This window comes from Portunus trituberculatus, chromosome 2 (genome assembly GCF_017591435.1).
Source record: "Portunus trituberculatus isolate SZX2019 chromosome 2, ASM1759143v1, whole genome shotgun sequence".
NCBI lineage: Eukaryota > Metazoa > Arthropoda > Malacostraca > Decapoda > Portunidae > Portunus > Portunus trituberculatus.
Genome location: NC_059256.1, coordinates 142,727 through 166,463, shown reverse-complemented (window position 1 = coordinate 166,463; position 23,737 = coordinate 142,727). Strand labels below are relative to the sequence as shown.

At 46.9% G+C, this 23,737-nt stretch overlaps 2 protein-coding genes across 2 annotated transcripts; both read right to left on the bottom strand.

The window, feature by feature from the left end:
- Positions 1-1,840: 1,840 nt before the first annotated feature.
- On the bottom strand, positions 1,841-5,514 carry LOC123501149. Its single transcript, XM_045249739.1, has 4 exons — positions 4,908-5,514; positions 4,473-4,705; positions 2,766-4,430; positions 1,841-2,680 (listed from the first exon to the last, which is right to left on the bottom strand). Exons 1-4 carry the CDS (start codon positions 5,512-5,514, stop codon positions 1,841-1,843), a joined length of 3,345 nt encoding a protein of 1,114 aa, XP_045105674.1.
- A 12,606-nt stretch (positions 5,515-18,120) lies between these two features.
- LOC123501141 lies at positions 18,121-21,454 on the bottom strand. Its single transcript, XM_045249729.1, has 6 exons — positions 21,412-21,454; positions 20,420-20,802; positions 20,008-20,205; positions 19,287-19,551; positions 18,530-18,658; positions 18,121-18,281 (listed from the first exon to the last, which is right to left on the bottom strand). Exons 1-6 carry the CDS (start codon positions 21,452-21,454, stop codon positions 18,121-18,123), a joined length of 1,179 nt encoding a protein of 392 aa, XP_045105664.1.
- Between the last annotated feature and the right edge of the window lie 2,283 nt (positions 21,455-23,737).

The following is a 23,737-nucleotide window of genomic DNA, read 5'->3' as shown; positions in this document are numbered from 1 at the left end:
ACGAGAACACACCAGGAATTGAGATGCACCGGGTCGTTGGAAAGCAGCCTTTCGGCCTACCGGCGAATGATGCGAACCATCACTCCTACCGGTCATCGGAAGACGAGGGTCAGGATGGACTGATAGAGTGGGTCCACGAGGGACGACGGCTGTGACAATATCATCGGACGTCTCCATGCAAAGACCGTCCTCATCACAAGAAGCCTGATCTGAGACAGAGGGTGTCACAGGAGGCTGAACAGAAACTACTGGAGCTACCTTAGTAGACCTGTCCCTGGAGACTGCTTAGGCTGAGCTAAATCTAACGACTCCGCGGAGCCGCGGTGCCGTTTGGTCATGCTCTTCAAAAGCTTAGGCTATGCAGGAGGCAAATGGACATCCACTACATGGGTTAGTTTGGTCAAGTCCGTATTATTCTCGTCGCTTCTTGCAGGTGACTCAACTGAGTCATCAGTCAAAAGGGCAAACCTATTGGCCAAGTGAACAGGACCACCCGCCCCAACAGAGCGAGAGGTAGCAGAAGGGGTTGTCTTTGGACCGGCAGACTCAACTGAAGTGCGCGCAGCCAATGAAGCATAAGATGTCGCACCAGTACCGTCCTTCTGACGGTACAGGAGTTCACGGCGGCTGATGAACTGAGTGTTAGCAAGCTGTAGAATGTCCTGCTCCAGGCGATACCTGGGGCATTGCCTGGAACGTACCTGGTGAGCATCACGGCAATGGAAACAATAAGCTGCAGCATTGCAATGCTCCTCAGTATGTGTGTTTAGTGCAGAGCAATTACCACATCGAGAAGCTTCCTTACACGTACTTTTGCCGTGACCGTACCCATAGCATGAGAAGCACTGAAGAGGACGAGAAACAAAATGCCTCACCCTAAGATTAATAGGTCCGACATTAACACGGTCAGGGAGGGTGGACCCAAAAAAGGTGAGAAGGACCATGTTGGAGGAATTCCTCATCTTAGTGACCTTCTGGACAGAGTTAGGACACATAGCCAGTATTTTCTCCTCGGGAAATTCATAGGGATCCTGACTGTACACACAACCTTTACTGTAATTAAAGGTGGGATGTGCCTTAATAGTCTCAAACATGCTGTCATTAGGGCAGGGGAGATGTTGCAACATCCTTGCCTGTGTGAAGTCTTTTGCTCGCACAAGCACCCCCTTCCCGTATTTCTTGGTTTCCCTCAGGAATCATGCCGATCTCTTTGGACAAGTACCGGGAGGCGTGGATGAAATTCCCGCGCCCATTTCTGTAGTAGGCCACAAACCAACGTGGAGGTGGGATCTGGCGGACTTCAGGAACTGAATTCTCTTAAGGGTTGTCAAAAAGATTTGGGATGTAGTCCGTATCACTGTCCGAAATATTGCGAGAGTGGAGAAGTTCTGTCGTAAAACCAGAGCCAGCAAGGGGCAGTGATGCTACATGTTCTACTGCCAAACGGGCTTCGTCACATGAAAGAAAAGTCACATAGCAGCGGTTATCATAAACAAGTCGAATGCGTAGAACCGTACCATACACCTTAAGAAGTGAGTGCAAGGCGTGATAAGAAAATGATGGGTTACCATTTACCATCTGTGGTGTTCAGCAAAAAGCAGTCAGCAATCCGGTGATCTTTATTCCCTTGGTGTACAGAGGAGTGGGGCGACTACACAGCTCGCCTTCTGCTCTCCCACTGACCCGACGCCTCGCGTCACAGTCGTCCTCACTTCCCCTCCCATAACAAGCAATTAACTAGGTAACTAGGTACAAGGGTAAGAGCCAACGACACCCAAGTATTTAACCCATCACCTACACACATCATAGTACATTACAACACAGATACATATACATTACATTACACACCCCCCTGATCTCCAGGATCACAACAATATCGCTGCGGAGGGTGCCGCTCACGGGTACTCCTTCGAAGCACGGCTTCGTGGTGCCTCAGGTGGGGTTCAGCCACCTGCGGCTGCAGCAGCTGGCTTTGCGCGTCAACATAAAGCGGGGGTTCATCTTCTACTCCCAGTTCATCTGGAGTGCCAGCTTCGTTCACTGAGAGGCTGCTGCGGTGTCTCAAGTCCCTGACGTGTCGTGGGACTCCATCAACCTCTACCACCTGCGGCGAGGTCACCCTGGTGACAACGCCGGGCTGCGATGCTGAGGTGCAGCGCTCGCCCCGCCTCCGAACCCACACTGCATCGTCAACCGTGTAGTTCTTCCTTGCAACATCAGGGGAGGTGTGAACGGCACGCTGTACCTGATCTTGCCGCACGCAGTCTCGTACTTGGTACCGGTAAATACCACTCACGGGAGCTGATGCCACAGTTTCCCCGTCCCAGGGCGTCACGTTGTACAGGTGGACTGCCTCAGCAACGGAGCAGCCCTTCCTCGCTGCTATCACCTTCACCGTGCGATGGTTCCTTTCCACGATACCGTTACCAGACGGTGCGTATGCCCCTCTGAAGCGCAGCGACACGCCCCAGCGCGCCGCGAAAGCTGCGAATCGCCGGCCTCGGAAGACAGTGTCGTTGTCACAGAGCAGTTCCACCGGCGCTCCTCGCTCGCAGAAGACTTGTTCCAGGTGACTGACGACGGTGTCCGCATCTGGACGACGTGTGCCGCCACACAGCGAACCGAGACGGCCCGCAGTCGACAAGGGACAGGTAGGCGTTACCGAGGTAGTGGGTAACATCTGTCGCCAGACGCCACCACGTCTCAGTCACACTTAATGACCCGTGCTGCCACTTCGCCGGCGCTGGGTCGATCTTGCGGCACACCTCACACTGCCGCACAGTAGCACGTGCTTCAGCACGCGTCACTGCTCGTGAGATGTCACGTCGTGCAAAGAAGAGTGTGCGTCGCGCGCCGGGATGGCCAGCACGTATGTGAACGTCAGCGACACTCGCCACGCTGCTATCCCGACTGCTAGCTGCTGATGCTGCTGCTACCGCTGCTACACTCACTGCCGATCCGTCTTTGTCACCTCGCACCCACTCCCCTGGGACTTGCGTGAGGGCGTCGGCGCGGTTCTCTAAGGAGCGTACGAGCGTCACAGACATGACCAGCTCAAGTTCCGTCACCAGCTGCCGGATGACATCTACCCGACGGCGAATCAGCATCTCCCCATGAGCCTTGGTGCGAAGACGTGCCCGGCCACTCAGCGCATCGTCAATCCAGCGGTAGACAGTCGCAGAGTCTGTTCGCAGATCGATGGTTTGCATGCCCCACGCGATGGCCAGATTGACGCCACGAACTGCTGCGTCCAGCTCAGCCATGTTAATGTGGGAGCTCTCATCTCTTCTAATCCAGCATGCGTCCTCGATGGCAGCTCCTTGCGGTGTTTCCACAACAACACCGGCAGTGATAGAGCTGGCGTCGGTCCACACCACTGCCTGGTCTCCATGCACGCACCATTGCCCACAGCACGGATCTTCTTTGGACAGCCTGCTTGACACGTACTCCATCTGCTCGCACAGCGCGTCATCCCCCGTCACGTCGTCCCAGCCCCGGGTACTAGCGTTCACCTGCCGTTTTATCCATGCCACTGCCGGTCGCAGCCAGCCGCCCACCGGCAAATGAGCGATCAGTCGCCCGCACCACGCAAACACTGCACGGCGGGTCACTTGTTTCGGTGGCACGGCAACTGCGTTGTCTCGCGTCCATTGCAGTTCCCCGTTCACCGGACGTACGCGTAGACCCAGCAAGCGTGCCCCGTCCGCCACACGGACTGGCTGTTTACACTCCAGCCCGTAACTCGCGAAGTGTGCAGCAACCTGCTCTGCACTGACCAGGTCTTCATTCACGAGCAGGTCGTCTACGTACGGCAAAACTGCTTGTTCGATCTTAGAGTCTTGAGCCAGGATGGTCTTGACAACTGCTTTCATAACTTGTGGAGCGATGTTGAGGCCAAAACCAAGGCGCGTTAAGCAGTACCGCCGACCTCTCACCATCACGGTCTGGAAAGGCCACAACTGCTGATCTACACGCACCTGTAGATACGCCTTGCGTAGGTCGAGGACGGACACGTTCTCTCCATGCCGGCGCCACTTCCTTAGTTGGTCAGAGCATACGTCGCTGTCGGCAGTGAAGGCAGTCACGCAGTCATTTAGCTCACGGTAATCGAGTACGGGCCGCACCTTACCGCCTTTGTTCTGCCGCACTGCCATGAGCGGTAGAAGCCCCCGAGGTACCCCGTGCTGCTGCTCATCGTGAGGTACAAGCCAACCACTTGTAATCCACGACTCCAGCTCCTGGCAGAACGCCTGTCGCATGGAAAGGGGCACGTTGTACTGCTCCACTGTGTTGCCGAGACAGTCAGGGGCAGCACCATTCGTCCACTTCCACGTGACGATCCACGTCCGACTCACTGTGTTGAACTGCACGCTGAAGTCAGGGGCGTCCACCACCAATGGCGCAGGGGCAGCGGTGCCACACAACCATCGCTATCCAGCGCCGCAGAAGTGAACATCAGAGGCAGACTTCACCGTGACTCCACCAAGTGCCTCGATGCCTGCGATGCCAAGTACAACATCCGCGCCCAGGGGAGGCTGGCTCACTACCAGTCCTTCGAGTCTGGCACACAGGCCAGCAGGAGTCTCCACAGACACCTCGCCGACTCCAGTACACCGGAACGTGTCTCCACTGATGGTTGTTACGCTGGTGATCCGCGGTTGCCACCGCATGCAACACGAAGCGTGCACGATGGTCTCGATGCTGCCTGTGTCAACGAGCACTTGACAACGACGTCCGTTGACTAACAGCTGCACCACTGGCAACGCGCCGCTCACTGGTTTCCGGAGGAGAACGCTGGAGCTGATGCGTCCCCTCCTACGTCGTTTCCCGTAACACGGGCATGCTGCAGCAAGATGCCCCGGCCGGCCGCAATTCCAGCAACGACGAGTGCGCCTCGGTGCTCTCACTTGTTGCTCGTGAAGCTGCTCTCTGGCCGTTGTTGGTTGACCACGAGCCTGTGCCACTACAGCTCCAGCAGCCACACCAGCAGCTACACTCATCAGAGAGTACAGCACGAGCCCGGGCCAGCACACTAACCAGGTCGAGGTCTTCGGCCCTACATCCAGCGCGAACTGTTCTGCGAGTGTCATCTGGCAGTCCAGTCACGAAGGCACAGGCGAGGACACGCTCCGGGACTCCCCCAAACAAAGTTGATAACCTCCGCAGCTCTGCCAGGTAGACGTCGGCGGACTCACCCGGCCGGAGGCGGCGTGTAGCGAATGCCTCGTACGCCGCGTACTGGTCCAAAGCGAACGCCGCGTACAAGGCGTCACGCACGGCTTCTGGAGAACAGCGGCTGGCTTGAGGGAGTTGTGACCACACGGCGAACGCGCCACCAGTCAGGCGCAGCGGTAAGACGGACTGGGAGGCGGCGCCCCAAAGCTCACACAACATCTCGGCCCTTGTCACCCATTCTACGACGTCCATTGTACCGTCGAACTCCGGGATGAGTCTAGCGTCAAATGGCGTTGGTGTAGACGGGCTCGCCTTCACGTCTTCCGGGTCTTCGGGCATGACTGCCTAGATAGCTTGTGGCGTTCAGCAAAAAGCAGTCAGCAATCCGGTGATCTTTATTCCCTTGGTGTACAGAGGAGTGGGGCGACTACAAAGCTCGCCTTCTGCTCTCCCACTGACCCGACGCCTCGCGTCACAGTCGTCCTCACTTCCCCTCCCATAACAAGCAATTAACTAGGTAACTAGGTACAAGGGTAAGAGCCAACGACACCCAAGTATTTAACCCATCACCTACACACATCATAGTACATTACAACACAGATACATATACATTACATTACACCATCACAATGGAGTCATATGCAGCAGAAATACGTCCCTCAGAAGAACTCCCAGAACAGGAGACTGCTGCGGGAGGCTCTTGTGGAGGGAAATCCTCCTTCCCACTCAGTCCTGAAGATGACGTCTCGCGGGCCAGGTCAGCTACCTTATGAGAACCTGATAGTTTTTGTGTTTCACCATATATATAAAGTTATACAAAAAATGGCTCCAGGGGCAAGGGAAACCACCTACTGGGACTACAATGGGCGGGAGGAGGAGGATTTGGTGTTAGGCGCTGCAACAGCATAGGTCATATGGCGCTTAAATAATATTCACAGCTTTGGGAGAAGGCCAGCTTCTCCAAAATAACTAAAAACGTCATGGCCTTGGGCTAGACACTGTGGTCTAAGGACCTTTGAGATATAATAGACACCGACCGCTATCTCTACCGCGACAGCGGTAGAGGTAGCAGTGTCGTAACTCTATCAAGCTAGGGCAATCTACCAAAAGGTGCCGCACGGTAAGCGGCACCAGGCAGTCATCACAGTAAGGTTGAGGGTCCCTGGTGAACAGGTACCTCTGTGTAAGGTATGTGTGACCTATACGCAATCGCGCCAATAAAGTCTGTAAGCGTCGATCTCGAACATGGGTGTATGTCCAGTGAGGGATAGAGGAAATAGTGATCTCTCCCATTTTCGAGGTTGCGACCCTCGTTAGCTATCTCCTCTGCCAAATTGCTGCAACTGCCTCACGAATTAGAGGAAAGACATCTGGAGATTATCTTTCCCAGGCTTCGGAAATGGGAGAACCACTGCCAAATCATATTATAAAGATTTAAAAGAAAGTTAAAAGCAGTGTCAGATATGTGGCGCAAGAAGACATAAGGTATATCATCTGGCCCAGGAGAAGAGTTGTGACACTGGGACAAAGTAGTCCGCAACTCGGAAGCAGAGAAAGGGACATTATAAGACTCCCCTCCAGCGGAAGAAAAGTTTATGCCGCGAAGAGGTCAGCGACATTCTTAGGGTCTGCCACCGTTCGCCACCGTTCATCGCTGCAGTGCATGCTGCGTTCCACCAAGGAACGGGACACTTAGTAAAGCGACCTGACGTCCTAGGGATTGTCTGAAGCGCTACTGAAAGTAAAAAATCGGTAAAACAATCAACAGCCTCAGCACAAGTAGAAAAGTCAGCCAGCGGACGGATAAAAGAACTAAGGTCTGTGAATCAACGCCATTCTGCCTTGTCTAAAACCCAACGTGGTGGCCGGGACTGTGGCTCAGAGTTCACAGATTCCAATAAAATCGGAAAGTGGTCACTACCGTGTAAATCTAGTAGGATTCGCCAATTAAAATCGAGGAAAGAATTAGATGTACAAAGAGAAAGATCGATAGCTGTGAAAGTCCCAGTAGGACTGTGGAAATGTGTAACATCCCCAGAATTTAAAACCTCTAATCCCTCATCCTCAATAAAAGAACCGATTAAAACCCCGCGGTTTCATCCCACAGTGGGTGACGGCCGTTAAAATCTTCCAACAAAAGAAAAGGCGGAGTCAGCTGACCCATCAGGCCGTCAAGCTCACCCCTGGAGACAGGAAGCCGAGGAGGGATATATAAACTGCAAATGGTGTACAGTCGTCCCATAAGACCTTAACAGCAACCACCTGAAGGGGAGAGTTAAGTTGTAACGGGATAACAGGTATATCCTGACGGACTAGAATAGCTGTGCCACCGTGGTGGCCGTGGTGAGGGAAAGGAGTACTAAAAAAGGCACGATAGCCAGGAGGACTAGAATAAGTACTATCACCTAGCATAGTCTCTTGTAGAGCTACACAGGCTGGAGAGAACTCCGACAGCAAAGCTCGGAGTTCCCCCCACAAGGCGCGAAGGCCTCTACAGTTCCACTGTAGAAGCTTGAAGATGACTATTTAGGTGCAGTGGACGGGCGAGCCTTTTGAAGGGGCTGCCCGTGACTCACCTGACTAGAAATAATTAACCGACGAGAAGACACCGGGAGTTGTGATGTGCCGGGACGAGGGTCAGGCTGGACTCTACTTTTTGACACAGCGGGTCCGCAAGGGACAGCTGTTACAATATCATCGGACGTCTCCATGCTAAGACCGTCATAAGAAGCCCGATCTGAGACGGAGAGCGTCACAGAAGGCTGGACAGAAACAACTGGAGCTACCATTGTAGAGCGGTCCCTGGCAATACCTAGGGCATTGCCTGGAACGTACTTTGTGAGCATCACGGCAATGAAAACAATAAGCAGCAGCATTGCAATGCTCCTCTGAGTGTGAAACTAGTGCCGAGCAATTACCACATCTAGAAGCTTCTTTGCAGGAACTTTTACAGTGACCGTACGAATAACATGAGATACACTGAAGAGGGCGAGAAACAAAACGCCTTACCCTAAGATTAACAGGTCCGATATTAACACGGTCAGGAAGGGTGGAACCAAAAAAGGTGAGGAGGATCATGTTGGAGGAGTTCCTCATCTTTGTCATCTTTTGGACTGAGCTAGGAAACATTGCTAGTATATCCTCATCAGGGAATTCATAAAGATCCTGACTGTACACACAACTTTTGCTGTAATTAAAGGTGGGATGTGCCTTTATAGTCTCAAACATGCTGTCAGAAGGACATGGTAGATGTTGCAACATCCTTGCCTGCGTGATATCTTTCGCTCGCACTAGCACCCCCTTACCGTATTTCTTGAGGTTTCTCTCAGGAATCGTGCCGATCTCTTTTGACAGATACCGGGAGGCATGTATGAAATTCCCGCGCCCATTTTTGTAGTAGGCCACAAACCAACGTGGAGGCGGGATCTGGCGGACTTCAAGAACTGAACTCTCAGAATGGTGGTCAAAAAGATTTGGGATGTAGTCTGTGTCTCTGTCCAAAATATTGCGAGAGTGGAGAAGTTCTGTTTTAAAGCCAGAGCCAGCAAGGGGAAGAGAGGCTACATGTTCATAAGCCAGACGGGCTTCGTTACATGATAGAAAAGTCACATAGCAGCGGTTAGATGGAAAATCCTTACCATAAACAAGTCGAATGCGTAGAACCGTGCCATACTCCTTGAGAAGTGAATGCAAGGCGTGATAAGAAAATGATGGGTTAACATTTACCATCACAAGGGAGTCATATGCAGCAGAAATACGTCCCTCAGAAGAACTCCCAGAACAGGAGACTGCTGCGGGAGGCTCTCGTGGAGGGGAATCCTCCTTCCCACTCAGACCTGAAGATGACGTCTCGCGGGCCAGGTCAGCCACCTCACGAGAACCTGACAGTTTTTTGTGTTGAACCATATGTATAAAGTTACAAAAAAAATTGCCTCCAGGGGCAAGGGAAACCACCTACTGGGACTACAATGGGAGGGAGCGCTGGCTGCCGTGGACGGGGGTACCTCGTCCCCATGCGGACCAATCGTTTTAAAAAAAAGGTCCCACATGATACGAAAGTTTGTCCACGACAGAGCTGAGCATCCCAGCCTGGACACCCAACCATCCAGCACAGGACAGCCCCTATTGGACGATCCCTCCAGCAGGTGGCTCCGCTGGTCCACTGGTAGGTCCATTGGTAGGTCCTACGTAGGAACCATTTAGTCTGGCCCCTCACTGGCGCCCTTACTAGCATGGGTATCCCTCTCCCCCTCGAAAGGGCAGAGCACGGGCCTAAGCCCCCTCTAGCCTCGCTCGCTAGGTCACAGGGGCACGCAAGCCCCCCCACCACGACAAGGCGGTTCCTATCTGGGGGGAGAGAGAGAGAGAGAGAGAGAGAGAGAGAGAGAGAGAGAGAGATAGAGATAGAGAGAGAGAGACGTGGCCGTATAGGCAACAGTACACTAACAAAGGAAGTAGACATACGGCAAGCATTATTGGAACCATCAGCTGACTGGCGGACACTATGACGTCACTAGTGTTTATTGTGGTGGCTTGTTGTGCGAGTGAGTTGGTTGTCCTGGAAGTGTTGGCAGATATTTATCAGGTTACTATACTTATGAGGTTAAGTGCTATTTTTTTTTGGTGATATGGGCAAGGCGAGAGTGTGTGCAGTGTATGGAGGTACTCCAGGAAAGGATACAGACCTTAAATATTACAAATTTCTGAAGGATGATAGCCTTGCAGAACATTGGGTCCACAAGTGTTGCCGATCAGATAAGATCAATAGAAAAAACGCAGTAATTTGTGCGACTCACTTCAGCAAAGCCCAGATTCGAAGGAATCTGAAAAGTGAACGTTTGAATTGCACAATTACACGGAATTGGAGAAATTTAAAAGAAAATGCAGTGCCTGATCAGTATCTGCCTTCACGGAAAGGATACCAACAGAATGGGATTGACCTAACTTCAGCTCTAAAAGGTAAGTGAACTAAATTATGTGAATCAGCAATCAATAAAGAATTTATTTTGTACAGTAGTGTGGGTGCACCACCTGACTGAGCCTATGTTAGGGTATTAGAAGAACCTACTCAAATTTAAGCTAACTTAGATTAAGCAGTAAATTTGCAGTTTCAACCAATACAGCTTATCTTAAATATCAAGGTTAGGTTAGATTAGGTCAAGTATACTCTGGTTTAAATGTCTTAATATAGTCTCAGTCATGAGGTGCACCCTCTACTCCTAACTCTATAAATTCTTGGCTAGGTTTACTTGTAGAATCAAGATAGGCTTTAAATATGATAACTCGGTGTTAAAATGTGCATTTTTGTTTGGGTAAAAACTAAAAAGCCTAGAAAATTTGGATTTTGACTTAAGGATAGCTACCATAAAGTTACTAGAACAACAAAGAGTGGACTTAAGTGAATTATTAGCCAATCCTGCAGCCTTCTTTAAGGTATTTAATTAAGGTATTGTTTTAAGGTATTACCAACTAAGATTCCCAGATCTCTATGGACATCAACCATGGACAGGTCAGAATTGTCTATGTGATAGTGTTGAAGAGAACCCACTGCAGGCCACTCAGTAGAACCACGCTGGCATTGTATCACTACACTTTTGAAATTGAGATTCTTGGGCAAATAAGTTTTTGTGAGGTTTATGATATTGAAAACCTTACTCATTATGGGGGAGAGGCTCAGAATTTTGGGAAATGCTTGCCAACAATTTATTTTCCTCTGTTTTCAGAATCCAGCCGCCATAATCGAGCTGAAAAGAGGAAGCTGAGAAAGATGATTCCATATATTTTATCCACTTAAGGTAAGTATGCAACTCTCTGAATACATTATAATATCAACTAACTTAATATAGGGTGGTAATTTTAAGGCCTGTCGGACAGAACGGGTTAACTCGGTACATTTTTTTTTTCAGAAAAATGAATAATTTCTTAGTCGGTTGAAAAATACATCATGTGCCATATTCATAATGCACTTGACCATCAAATCACTGTACAATGATCGATATAATATTTCAAGCACTGATGTGCATCAATTTTTCAGGTGATAGTTGTGACCTGGAGGGTGGCCAAGAAATATGTGATCGGGAGAACACAGCACCATCAACACCATATGACCGGGAGAACAAAAAGGCAGCAGGTGGACCGAGTCACCATTATTACAGTGACTTGGATTTTCTAATAGGAGGTAAGAAAGGTTTAGATTCCTTTAACACTGGTTAATCTACAAATCAATTCTTATGTACATAGTACTGTATACAATTGTGCTGAGAGCACGACCGTAACATCAGGTGTCCCCAGGTCGGACACCTCTCCTGTTGAAGACCACAAATGCCTTGACACCTCCCTCAACTTTTTCTACATTAACTTCTGCAACATTCGCGGTCTTAGATCTAATTTTCAATCTGTGGAACACCACCTCTCCTCTACTAAACCTCATCTTCTTTTCCTCACCGAAACACAGCTATCTGAGGCAACTGACAGTAGCCCCTTCTCTGTTCCCTCCTACTTTCTCTATTCTCATTTTCATTCCAAAGCTGGATGTTGCGTCTATGTACGCAACGACTTAACATGCTCTCATGCCCATGCTCTTGAGTCTTTCAAATTTTCCACCATCTGGCTACGACTTAACAGTCACTCTCAAACTAAATTCATCTGTGCTGTTTATCTCTCCCCTAACTCTTCTGACTATAGTAATTTCTTCGTCTATTTAACTTCTAAAGTGGAGCACATTCTGTCCCTCTACCCTTTCGCTGAGATTTCCATTCTTGGAGATTTCAATGTTCACCACCAGCTTTGGCTTTCCTCTCCCTTCACTGACCACCCTGGTGAACTAGCCTTCAATTTTGCTATCCTCCATGACCTAGAGCAATTGGTGCAACACCCTACTCGTATTCCTGACCGTCTTAGAGACACGCCCAACATTCTTGATCTCTTCCTCACCTCTAACCCTTCTGCTTATGCTGTCACCCTTTCATCTCCGTTGGGCTTCTCCGATCACAATCTCATTTCTGTATCTCGTCCTATTTTTCCAATCCTCCGCAGGATCCCCAAAGCGAAGGTGCCTCTGGCGTTTTGCCTCTGCCAGTTGGGGGACCTGAGGAGGTATTATGCTGATTTTCCCTGGAATGATTATTGCTTCCGTGCCAGAGACCCATCTCTTTGTGCTAAACGCATAACAGAGGTGTTAGTATCTGGCATGGAGATGTACATTCCTCATTCTTTTTCTCAACCTACACCTTCTAAACCTTGGTTTAACTCAGCCTGTTCTCGTGCTATATATGATAGAGAGGTTGCCCACAAAAGGTACTTGAGCCTTCCATCTCCTGAATCTCATGCACTTTATATCTCTGCCCGGAATCATGCCAAGTCTGTTCTTCAACTTGCCAAACACTCTTTCATAAATAGGTAATGTCAAAATCTTTCAAACTCAAACTATCCTCGTGACTCCTGGCATCTAGCCAAAAACATCTCAAATAACTTCACTTCTTCATCTTTCCCTCCTTTATTTCATCCTGATGGCACCACTGCCTCCCTCTGACTATTTCATGTCTACAATCAAAATTCTTCGTAATGATGTTTTCCATGCCCTTGCTGGCCTAAACCCTCGGAAGGCTTATGGACCTGATGGGGTCCCTCCTATTGTTCTCAAAAACTGTGCTTCTGTGCTTGCACCTTGCCTGGCCAAACTCTTCCAACTTTGTCTATCGACTTCTACCTTTATTTCCTGCTGGAAGTTCGCCTACATTCAGCCTGTTCCTAAAAGGGTGACCGTTCTAACCCCTCTAACTACCGTCCTATAGCTTTAATCTCTTGCTTGTCTAAAGTTTTTGAATCTATCCTGAATAGGAAGATTCTCAAACATCTGTCACTTCACAATCTTCTGTCTGATCGCCAGTATGGCTTCCGTCAAGGTCGCTCTACTGGTGATCTTCTGGCTTTCCTTACTGAGTCTTGGTCATCCTCTTTTAGAGATTTCGGTGAAACTTTTGCTGTTGCGTTAGACATATCAAAAGCTTTTGATAGAGTCTGGCATAAAGCTTTGATTTCAAAACTGCCCTCTTACAGCTTCTATCCTTCTCTCTGCAACTTTATCTCAAGTTTCCTTTCCGACCGCTCTATTGCTGCTGTGGTAGACGGCTACTGTTCTTCTAAACCTATTAATAGTGGTGTTCCTCAGGGTTCTGTCCTGTCACCCACTCTCTTTCTATTATTCATTAATGACCTTCTTAACCAAACTTCTTGCCCTATCCACTCCTACGCTGATGATACCACCCTACATCTTTCCACGTTCTTTCAGAGACGTCCAACCCTTCAGGAAATTAACAGATCACGCGGGGACGCCACGGAACGCCTGACTTCCGATCTTTCTAAAATTTCCGATTGGGGCAGAGAAAATCTAGTAGTTTTCAATGCCTCAAAAACTCAATTCCTCCATCTATCAACTCGACACAACCTTCCAGACAACTATCCTCTTCTTCAATGACACTCAACTGTCTCCCTCTTCCACAATGAATATCCTCGGTCTGTCCTTTGCTCATAATCTTAACTGGAAACTTCACATCTCATCTCTTGCTAAAACAGCTTCTATGAAATTAGGTGTTCTGAGGCGTCTCCGCCAGTTTTTCTCGCCCCTCCAACTGCTTACTCTGTATAAGGGCCTTATCCGTCCCTGTATGGAGTACTCTTCGCATGTTTGGGGGTTCCAGTCACACAGCTTTGCTTGATAGGGTGGAATCGAAAGCTCTTCGTCTCATCAACTCCCCTCCTCTGACTAACTGTCTTCAGTCTTTTTCTCACCGCCGAAATGTTGCATCCCTTTCTATATTTTATCGCTATTTTCATGGTAACTGTTCTACTGATCTTGCTAACTGCATGCCTCCCCTCCTCCTGCGGACACGCTGTACAAGGCTTTCTTCTTCCTCTCATCCCTATTCTGTCCAACTCTCTAATGCAAGAGTTAACCAGTACGCTCAATCATTCATCCCTTTCACTGGTAAACTCTGGAACTCCCTCCCTGCATCTGTATTTCCGAATTCCTACAACTTGTCTTCTTTTAAGAGGGAGGTATCGAGGCATTTGCTCCCCTAATTCTGGCTGACGATTTTGGCACTTTTTGAACTCTTTACGTACTATTGGTTATGGCGCAAGGAATTTTATACAATTGGAGACAACCCCTGTCTTATGGGTATGATACTAGACTTACTAAAGTTTTGTTATTTGACATCATCAGTGAAACAGAAAAAGCAGGCTATCCAGTGCATGGAATTGTTGTGTATATAATATATAAATATATTAGTATTTTTTTTTTTTTTTTTTTTTTTTTTTTTTACATTACAAGGGCACTGGCCAAGGGAAAACAAAGTGTTGGAAAAAAAAATCCCGCTGGTTGCCAGGCCCTGTTGAGAGGAAAGTAGGAGAAAGAGAAAAAACAAAAAATCTAAAAGGAGGGTCCAGTTAACGTAAGAGGTGTCTTGACACTCCTCTTTTGAAAGAGTTTAAGTCATAGGCAGGTGGAAATACAGACACAGGTAGAGAGTTCCAGAGTTTACCAGTGTAGGGAATGAAGGAGTGAAGATACTGGTTAACTCTTGCATTAGGAAGATGGACAGAATAGGGATGAGAAGAAGTAGAGAGTCTTGTGCAGCGAGGCCGCAGGAGGGGAAGGCATGCAGTTAGCAAGTTCAGAAGAGCAGACAGCATGAAAACAGCGGTAGAAGACAGATAAAGATGCAACATTGCGGCGGTGACTTAAAGAATCAAGACAGTCAGTTAGAGGAGAAGAGTTGATAAGACGAAAAGCTTTAGATTCCACCTTGTTTAGTAAAGCTGTGTGTGTGGATCCCCCCCAGACATGAGAGCCATACTCCATACACGGGCGGATAAGGCCCTGTACAGAGCAAGCAGCTGGGAGGGAGAGAAAATGGACGAAGACGCCACAGGACACCTAACTTCTTGGAAGCTGATTTAGCAAGAGTAGAGATGTGAAATTTCCAGTTTAGATTTTTAGTGAAGGATAGACCGAGTGTGTTTAATGTAGAGGAGAGGGAAGTTGAGTGTTATTGAAGAAGAGAGGATAGTTGTCTGGAAGGTTATGTCGAGTAGATAGTTGTAGAAATTGAGTTTTTGAGGCATTGAACAAAACCAGGTTTTCTCTGCCCCAATCAGAAACAAGTGAAAGATCAGAAGTTAGGCGTCCTATAGCATCTCGCCTTGAGTCATTTAATTGTTGTTGGGTTGGGCGTCTGTTGAACGCTGTTGAATAATGCAAGGTGGTATCATCAGCATAGGAGTGGATAGGGCATTGAGTCAGATTTAGGAGATCATTGATGAATAATAGAAAGAGAGTGGGTGATAGGACAGAACCCTGTGGAACACCACTGTTGATAGTTTTAGGGAAGAACAGTGACCGTCTACTACAGCAGCAATAGAACGATCGGAAAGGAAACTGGAGATGAAGGTACAGAGAGAAGGATAGAATCCGTAGGAGGGTAGTTTAGAAATTAAAGATTTGTGCCAGACTCTATCGAAGGCTGATATGTCAAGGCCGACAGCAAAGGTTTCACCGAAGTCCCTAAAGAGGATGACCAAGATTCAGTTAGGAAAGTAAGAAGATCACCAGTAGATCTGCCTTTACGGAAACCATACTGGCAATCAGAGAGAAGGTTGTGAGCTGATAGATGCCTCATTATCTTCCTATTAAGGATAGACTCAAAGGCTTTAGAAAGGCAGGAAATCAAAGCTATAGGGCGGTAGTTAGAAGGATTGGAGTGGTCACCTTTTTAGGGACAGGTTGAATGTGAGCAAACTTCCAGCAAGAAGGATAAATAGAAGTAGAGACACAGATGAAAGAGTTTGACCAGGCAGTGAGCGAGTTCGGAAGCACAGTTTTGATCCATCCGGACCGTAAGCCTTCCGAGAATCATCTTTATAAAGAATTTTAATTTTAGGGATGAAGTAGTCAGAGGGTGGAGGAGTAGGAGGAATATGCCCAGAATCATCCAAAGTTGAGTTGGTAGCAAAGGTTTGAGCGAAGAGTTCAGCTTTAGAAAAGAAGAGACAGCTGTAGAGCCATCTGGATGAAGTAAAGGAGGAAAGACGAAGAAGTAAAGTTGTTAGAGATATTATTGGCTAGATGTCTCGAGAGGAGTTAGAATTGGAAAGACTTTGACATTTTCTATTGATGAAAGAGTTTTTAGTAAGTTGGAGAATAGATTTGGCATGATTACGGGCAGAAATATATAGGGCAACAGCAGTTGGATGGCTACGGAACCGTTTGTGAGCCGCCTCTCTATCATTGACTTAAACCAAGGCTTTTTAGCTTTAGGGTTAGAGAAAGTATGAGGAATGTATAGCTCCATGCCAGAGATAATCACCTCTGTTATGCGCTCGGCACAAAGAGAAGGATCTCTGACATGAAAACAATAATCATCCCAAGGAAATCATAGTACTGCCTTAGTTCCTCCCACTTAGCAGAGTTAAAATGCCAGAAGCACCTCCGCTTAGGCGGGTCCTGAGGCTGCACTGGAGTGATAGAACAGGTAACGGAAATTAGATTGTGGTCGGAGGAGCCCAACGGAGAGGAAAGTTTAACAGAGTAAGCTATCAAGAGAAAAGTGTTCATGTGTTTGCAGACCCTCCCCACATGTTAAAACTTGTCAAAAATAATCTTCTTGATCATGGCATCAACACATCTTTGGATTTGCTAATTCACATCCTCTATATGAGGTCATTCAGTATCAGAAGGGAGACTTAAATTTAACACCGAAAGTGTCTATAGCCAATTTGGAAGTCAAAGGACCAGCACGACAAAAAGTGAAGGTAGCGGCTCAGTTGATGTCTGAATCCATGGAAAAGGCTATACAGTATTTGGGTGAAAAGGGAGTAGTACAAGCACAAACCTCACAAGCAACCCACAAACTCATTGGATTAGTTGACAAGTGGTTCGACATCATGAACTACTCAAAAGTAAAAGGTGATAAACCACTACAGTGTGCTTATACTTCCTCTTCTTCTCAACTACTTGTGTTAAATCAAATCATTGATGTGTTTGAGAAGGCAACGTGCAAAGGCAAGGTGTTTCCATTTCAGACTGGTATTGTTGTATCATCAAAGTCGTTAATAAACCTGTTTGCTGACATGGTAAACCAGTATTCTATTAAGTATTTGCTAACCCGAAGGTTAAATCAAGATGATTTAGAGACCTTTGGTATTCTGCGGCACCCCAGCTCATATCACCATTACGTGCTGATGAATGCATAGTACATGCTTGTCTAGCATTATTTGGATGTGTTATATAAAGAGAGGGAAGACTTTATGCAGCGCCAAACCTCACGGCGGCAGAGACTGACACTGAGGGCTCGTTGGTATGCAAGGCATCGCGAGGCTCCGAACCACTCGCCTCGAACAGGTTGTAATGCCACGTGTGTGTGTGTGTGTGTGTGTGTGTGTGTGTGTTGTGTGTTGATTTGATTTGATTAATTTATTGCGCAATTGCGCCAGGCAACACAATACATTATACATATTAGCAATGCAGCCAACATGGAGCACCCACATTCACTCACACACACACACACACACACACACACACACACACACAATGCCACGCAGGGCAATGAGTTTATATTATCAAAACCTTACTTAATAAATGCCACGCAGGGCAAAGGGTTAATATCCACAAAATCCCGGATGTCTTTATAACATTTCCTCCAGAACGTTATGAGCTAGAGGATAGTGGCAAACAACGTCCAGTGACAGTCCTTGGGGCAGGAGATGGCTGACAGTGGGGCATATGTTTGTTTGTGTGTGTGTGTGTGTGTGTGGTGAAAAGGACTGGACATGAAAAAAAAAATAATACCATCACCGGTGTAGCGTGGAATCGTGCTCCTCGTGAAATCGTGCGCCAAGCCAAACTGCGCTGCCAAACGCACGACTCTTTCAGACCGACTCGCTGCCTCACTCACACTCCAGTTGCTCTCTTGACTTCAAGGGTTGTGCTGTTATTCTCGTGAGAGCTCGTTCAACTTGAGTAATCTGATTGTACTGCTGTTTATCTTCTCCCAGAAGATCATTATGGATGCTTTCAAGTCGTAAGTACTTATGAATCTTATTTTCTTCTATTGAAAGTGGATTTATAGCATTTATCCACTTAATTTTCTCGTTGCCGAATAACCCCATACTCCCGCGTTTCTCCCAACAACAGAGTCCACAGTCCCGCGTGAGCCGTTTCCACCAAACACATCCTTCAGTGAGATTTGTAGATCTCTATAACCTACATACCGTAGTTCCATAAAATAGCCAGCTACTGTAATACCAGTGTCCAAGGGTAGCCAACTAGGTGACACTAAATTAGCCCAAAACCAACCTAGTTGGGGGCTGTGGCCCTCTGGACTCCACAGGAATACTAACCTAATAAAACCTTCACAGGGGCACAAGACAAGGAGTATGTTGTATTTGTAGTACTTGACATACCATGGTCTGATGGTATTATCAGCTGAAAGGTTTAAAATTAACAAATACATAGGTATATACATATACGTAATTAGTTTGTGATGCATATATGTGAGGTTCAAAATATTCACAGTGACAAACTCTGGCTTATGAAAACTGTTGAAAGTTTAACAGCGAGTTGGGGTTTAATACTGAAAGTATCCTTGAAAGCAAGACATAATTATGGCTACAAACTGCTGGCTAGGTTGGGAATGCTGTGTAAGTCAGGATTTCGTATATCTGCAGGGTTGGACCACCTCTCTATTCATTACCCCCCTCAGATGGGAACCGCCTTGTCGTGGTGGGGGGGGCTTGCGTGCCCCTGCGACCTAGCTAGCTAGGCTAGAGGGGGCTTAGGCCCCTGCTCTGCCCTTTCGAGGGAGAGAGGGCTACCCATGCTAGCCCTAGATCAGTGCTGTCCAAACATTTTTACCTATTGTACTCTTTATTGCCGCCTTCTACTGTTACGTACCCCCGTAATGGCTGATTAAACTCAGTTACATTTAGCATAATGCAAATAACATATCAAATATGAAAAGAGTGCATAATAGGAGTGCTGGTCAATAAAATTAAAACTTTAATGCTAAAATATAAAGAATTATTTAGAAACAAAATGCATGAAAATTACTTACAGCTTGGCTGTATTGAGTCTACTGCAATGATCAGGCTTTGTTTCAGGTTGACATTCAACTTGTTTCTGTGTTTTGATTTGATAACACTTATTGCGGATAAAGACGCCTCACAAAGGTAAGTAGATCCAAAGGGAAGAAGTTTTTCGAAGGCAATTTTTCCTAAGTCTGGCTGCTCCTTCTTCACAGAGCTCCAGAAGCAAGTGACATTTGATCTCTCAAATAACAGTTTTAGGCCACGGTCCGCACACACTTCTATCAGTGTTTCCTGAAGGCAAATAGGAAGCATTTTCTCTTGTCCAGACAAGAGGATTGGATTTGTAATCCAGTCCAGCTGTGCTGATTGTTCATGTATGTCAGGAATGTAAGACTTAAAAAGTACTGATGAAGTTGGACATATGTTCCACAATGACTGGTTTCACAGTGGCTTTCTCATAATGTTATCGGGAAAGTAGGCATCTGACAGAGGAAAACACGTAAAATATCCCCCTGAGCATGTCTCCTTTCATAGCCCTAATTTTTTTGAAAACCAGCATCTTTGTCATACAGGTTGAGAATGTTTGTGTCCTTACCTTGCAGAGACATATCTAACTCTTTCAGTTTGTTGAATATGTCTGATAGATATGCCAGTTGTGCAAGCCGAGTAGTTTAAAAAAAAAAAAATGTGGCAAGAAGAGACCCCTGTTCTGATAAGAATGAAGCTACCTTATCTCACAACTCAAACAATCTGGCGAGTATCCTCCCACGAGACAGCCAGTGCACATCTGTGTAATAGTTCTGTGTGCTCTGACCCCATGCTTTCACACAATCTGTGAAACAGACAAGTATTAAGTGGCCTTGACTTTATAAAGTTGATTGCTTTGACGGCGTCATTCAGAATCTCGTGCAATTGTGAACTCATTGTCTTTGGTACTAAAATTCTCTGTGAATGATACAATGAGTCCACTCAACATCAGGATTTTTCTTGTTTAATCCTTGCCACCAGTCCCTTCACCTTACCAGTCATTGATACGGCAACATCTGTACACATACTCATGCAAGATTTCCAGCTAAGCCCTTGTTCAATGAAGAACCGATTAATGACATTGAAAAAAGCTTCCCTTGATGTTCTCTTCCAATTTGTTTTACAAAACTACGTGTTCCTTGATATCATCTTCATCAATATATCTCACAAATGAGACAAGTTGAGCTTGCCCACTGATGTCAGTTGATTCTTCAACTTGGAGAGAAAATGACTGGCTTGCCTTCAGTTTATTCACAACTTGATCCTGAATATCAGCATTTATTTCACTTCCCCTGCGAGAGACAGTTTGGTGTGATAAAGGAGGTGTTTTTAGTTGGTCAGCTGTCTTTTGATTCAGCATTATTTCAGCCATCATACCTACAGCTGGCAAAATAAGTTCTTCAGCAATACTGAATGGCTCTTTGGCTTTAGGAGTTAATAGAGATACAGCTAAAGATGCTTTCAGAACCTTGTCTGAAGTTGTGGTGGCTTTCTGAAGCTTTCTTTTGAAGAATTCTGCCGGTTAACCAACATGACACTGGTGTTTTGTTTTCTGGTGACGCTGGAGGTGAGCTGGTTTCATACTACTGTTGGCCAACCTCTCCCCACAAAAGAAGCACAAAGATTCCCGAGGATCAGAAGTCTTAGCAGTATATCCCAAAAGCACATAATCTTCCTTGTACTGCCGATTTTTAGGAAGATCTGTCTTCTTTTTTTGTGCATCTGTTTGATTACCTTCATCTGCGTCACCACTGAGGCTGCAGCAGCTGTCACGTTTTAGCCATCTATCCATTATTGCTGTTAACGAGCAACTGCGTCTATAAGCTAGTACGTCACTTTCAAAAACAAACACTCACACTTTGACGCCTAAGACAAAACTGAACAACAGTGAGTGGCTCCTCAGCTGTCAACACTGCTCTCGTACACGTACAGTTCCCGAACAATTACTGGGTGTCCGTCCATCCCCCTCCCAGTGCTTTCATAGAAAATGGAAGTTTCTGGTGTGTGTGAGTGTGTGTGTGTGTTTTCATCGTCTTGTCACGTACCCCTTTGATCTATGCTACGTACCCGTGGGGGTACGCGGACCCCAGTTTGGACAACACTGCCCTAGATCACTAAACCTACCTTTTTGTGACGACTTCACTAAACTGTATCCAATTGGAATCATTTTAGGAAAAAAAAAAAAATATACAAACTTATTTTATTTAAACCAAATAATGCTAAACTGAAAGTATAAGGCTCGTAGATGCCTGCAAACACAAAAATGAATGAAATATAAACAAAAATGAATTTCCAGAATAATTATAAAAAAAGTTTTTTAAGAAAAAAAAGTACTTAATTTTTTGGTTCCTGAGATCATGAAATTAACTGATACTAAAAACTAAAGCTAGAAATATATACTACATGCATCACTCGACATTGCCAGGTGCCTTCCTATCCCGAGCTGCATACATATCTTGCTGCCTGGAACGAATGAAAAAGGGCGATTTTTCTAAATGCATTTTTTTGTAAAATATATAAAAATGGTATCTGTTATTATTTTTTTGGTTTTCTAATGTGTTTGTATGTGTAAAAAATTGTTATAATATGAAAACTTTGCTTATATAATATAGGGTTAGGTTAGGTTAGGTTTTCTACGACTCACATTTCACTTATTCCTGGCAGTCGAAGCAGAGGACATCAGAGTGATCTGGGCAGACATACTTCTCACAGCTCCTGCACACTGTCCTCGTCTGCTTGGCCTTCTTCCACCCGCAGAACGAACAGCGTCTCTTGGGGTGGGAAGTAGAGCTGCCAGGGCGGTCCAACACCGAACTCTCATCCACGATGCCGAAGCCTTCTCTGATGGTATTGATGAGGCGCCGGTTCATTCCCTTCTGCTCGATCCTCTTCTCAGCCCATGGTTTCACCAATTCTTCAGCCAGGGTGTGCATGAATTTGCGCCGAATTTTCCCAACACCTTTTATCTTGGAGAGGACGAAAGCATTGACCACAGCTATGTTGATCATACCATAGAAAAGGCAAAGGGGCCATCTTTGAGTCTTCCGACTGCATGAATATCTGTTGCACATGTTGTCCAAGACGTCGACGCCCCCTTTGGTCTTGTTGTAGAATTTGATGATTTCAGCCTTGCCCTGGTCATCGATGTCTGGAGTGTTGTGCAGCGATGACAGCAACATAACTACTTTCGAGGCAGTTGGTTTGTAGGACAGCATGGTAAGATTGTCGTGGTACAGGAAGATGCTGGTGTTCACTGGCCGCGTCCTCGACACTTCATACATAGCAGCAGGCACATATCCCTTTTTTCTCAGCGTCCCGACCAGTGTTGTTTGTCTCTGAGCTAGTTCGTCCGCTAGTGGCTTGGATTTGAACCAATTGTCGCATGTGACATTTCTGTTGCTGTCAAGGAATGGTTCACATAGCTTCATGGTATAGAAATGGCCGACTTTTCCGGGTGGTATGTGTTCCACACGGTACTTCCCTAAGTCGAGAATACCATTCAACATATAGCTGTTGTCGTTATCACAGACCATGACAACCTTCAGCCCGTATTTCTGGGGTTTGTTACTCATGTAGAATCTGAACAGGCAGCGTCCTCGAAAACCCATCATCTGTTCGTCCACTGTCAATCTTTTTCCAGGAACATAATTGGCTTGGCAATTCCTTGTAAACATTTCCCACATCTCCCTGAACGCTGCCATCTTGTCTGTTCGTCTTCGTTCCTCCCGAGTGGTGTTGTCGTCGAATCTCAGAGCTCTCAATAGGAAGGAGAAGCGTGCCTCGCTAAGCGTTGCACGGTACAACATTGGGCCATGTAGTACGTGGAACATCTCCTTTGAATTCCTTTTATTGTTCTGTGCGGCCCCACTCTCTACAAGGACGCCGATGAGGGCCAAAATTTCTTCAACGCAGGTGTGTGAAGCTGACCCCGTTCCTGGATTAGCATACTTAGGGGCCAATAGGTCAATGCGCTGGTTAGTGTGTGTCACAATATTATCAAGCATGTCTTCTGTCATGAAAAGTAAAAAAAAATCCCTGGCAGAGGTGGCATCCCTTGACGTAGCTGTCAGGCCTTGGGTGTATGGTATTGTTGGTTGTGTTGCTGTGGGCCTTCTTTGGCAAGGTTGCCTTGACCATACAGTTTTATCTTTGGTGCGAGTTTGGGCAAGAGATAAATGAAATATGTGCTGCTGCTGCCTATCCTCACCCTGGCTGGTAGAGGGGGTGACAGGGGACGACGGAGCAGGCTGCGAGGCAGAACTGGTGGAAGGTAATGGTGGTGATGGTACTGGAGAGGTTGATGGTCGTGGTTGACTGGGAGAGGGGGTTGCTACATTTCTAGCTGGGGGGTCATCGCTGTCAGTGTCATCTGACATGGGAGAGGGGGTTGCTACAATTCTAGCTGGGGGGTCATCGCTGTCAGTGTCATCTGACATAGATTCAGGCACAT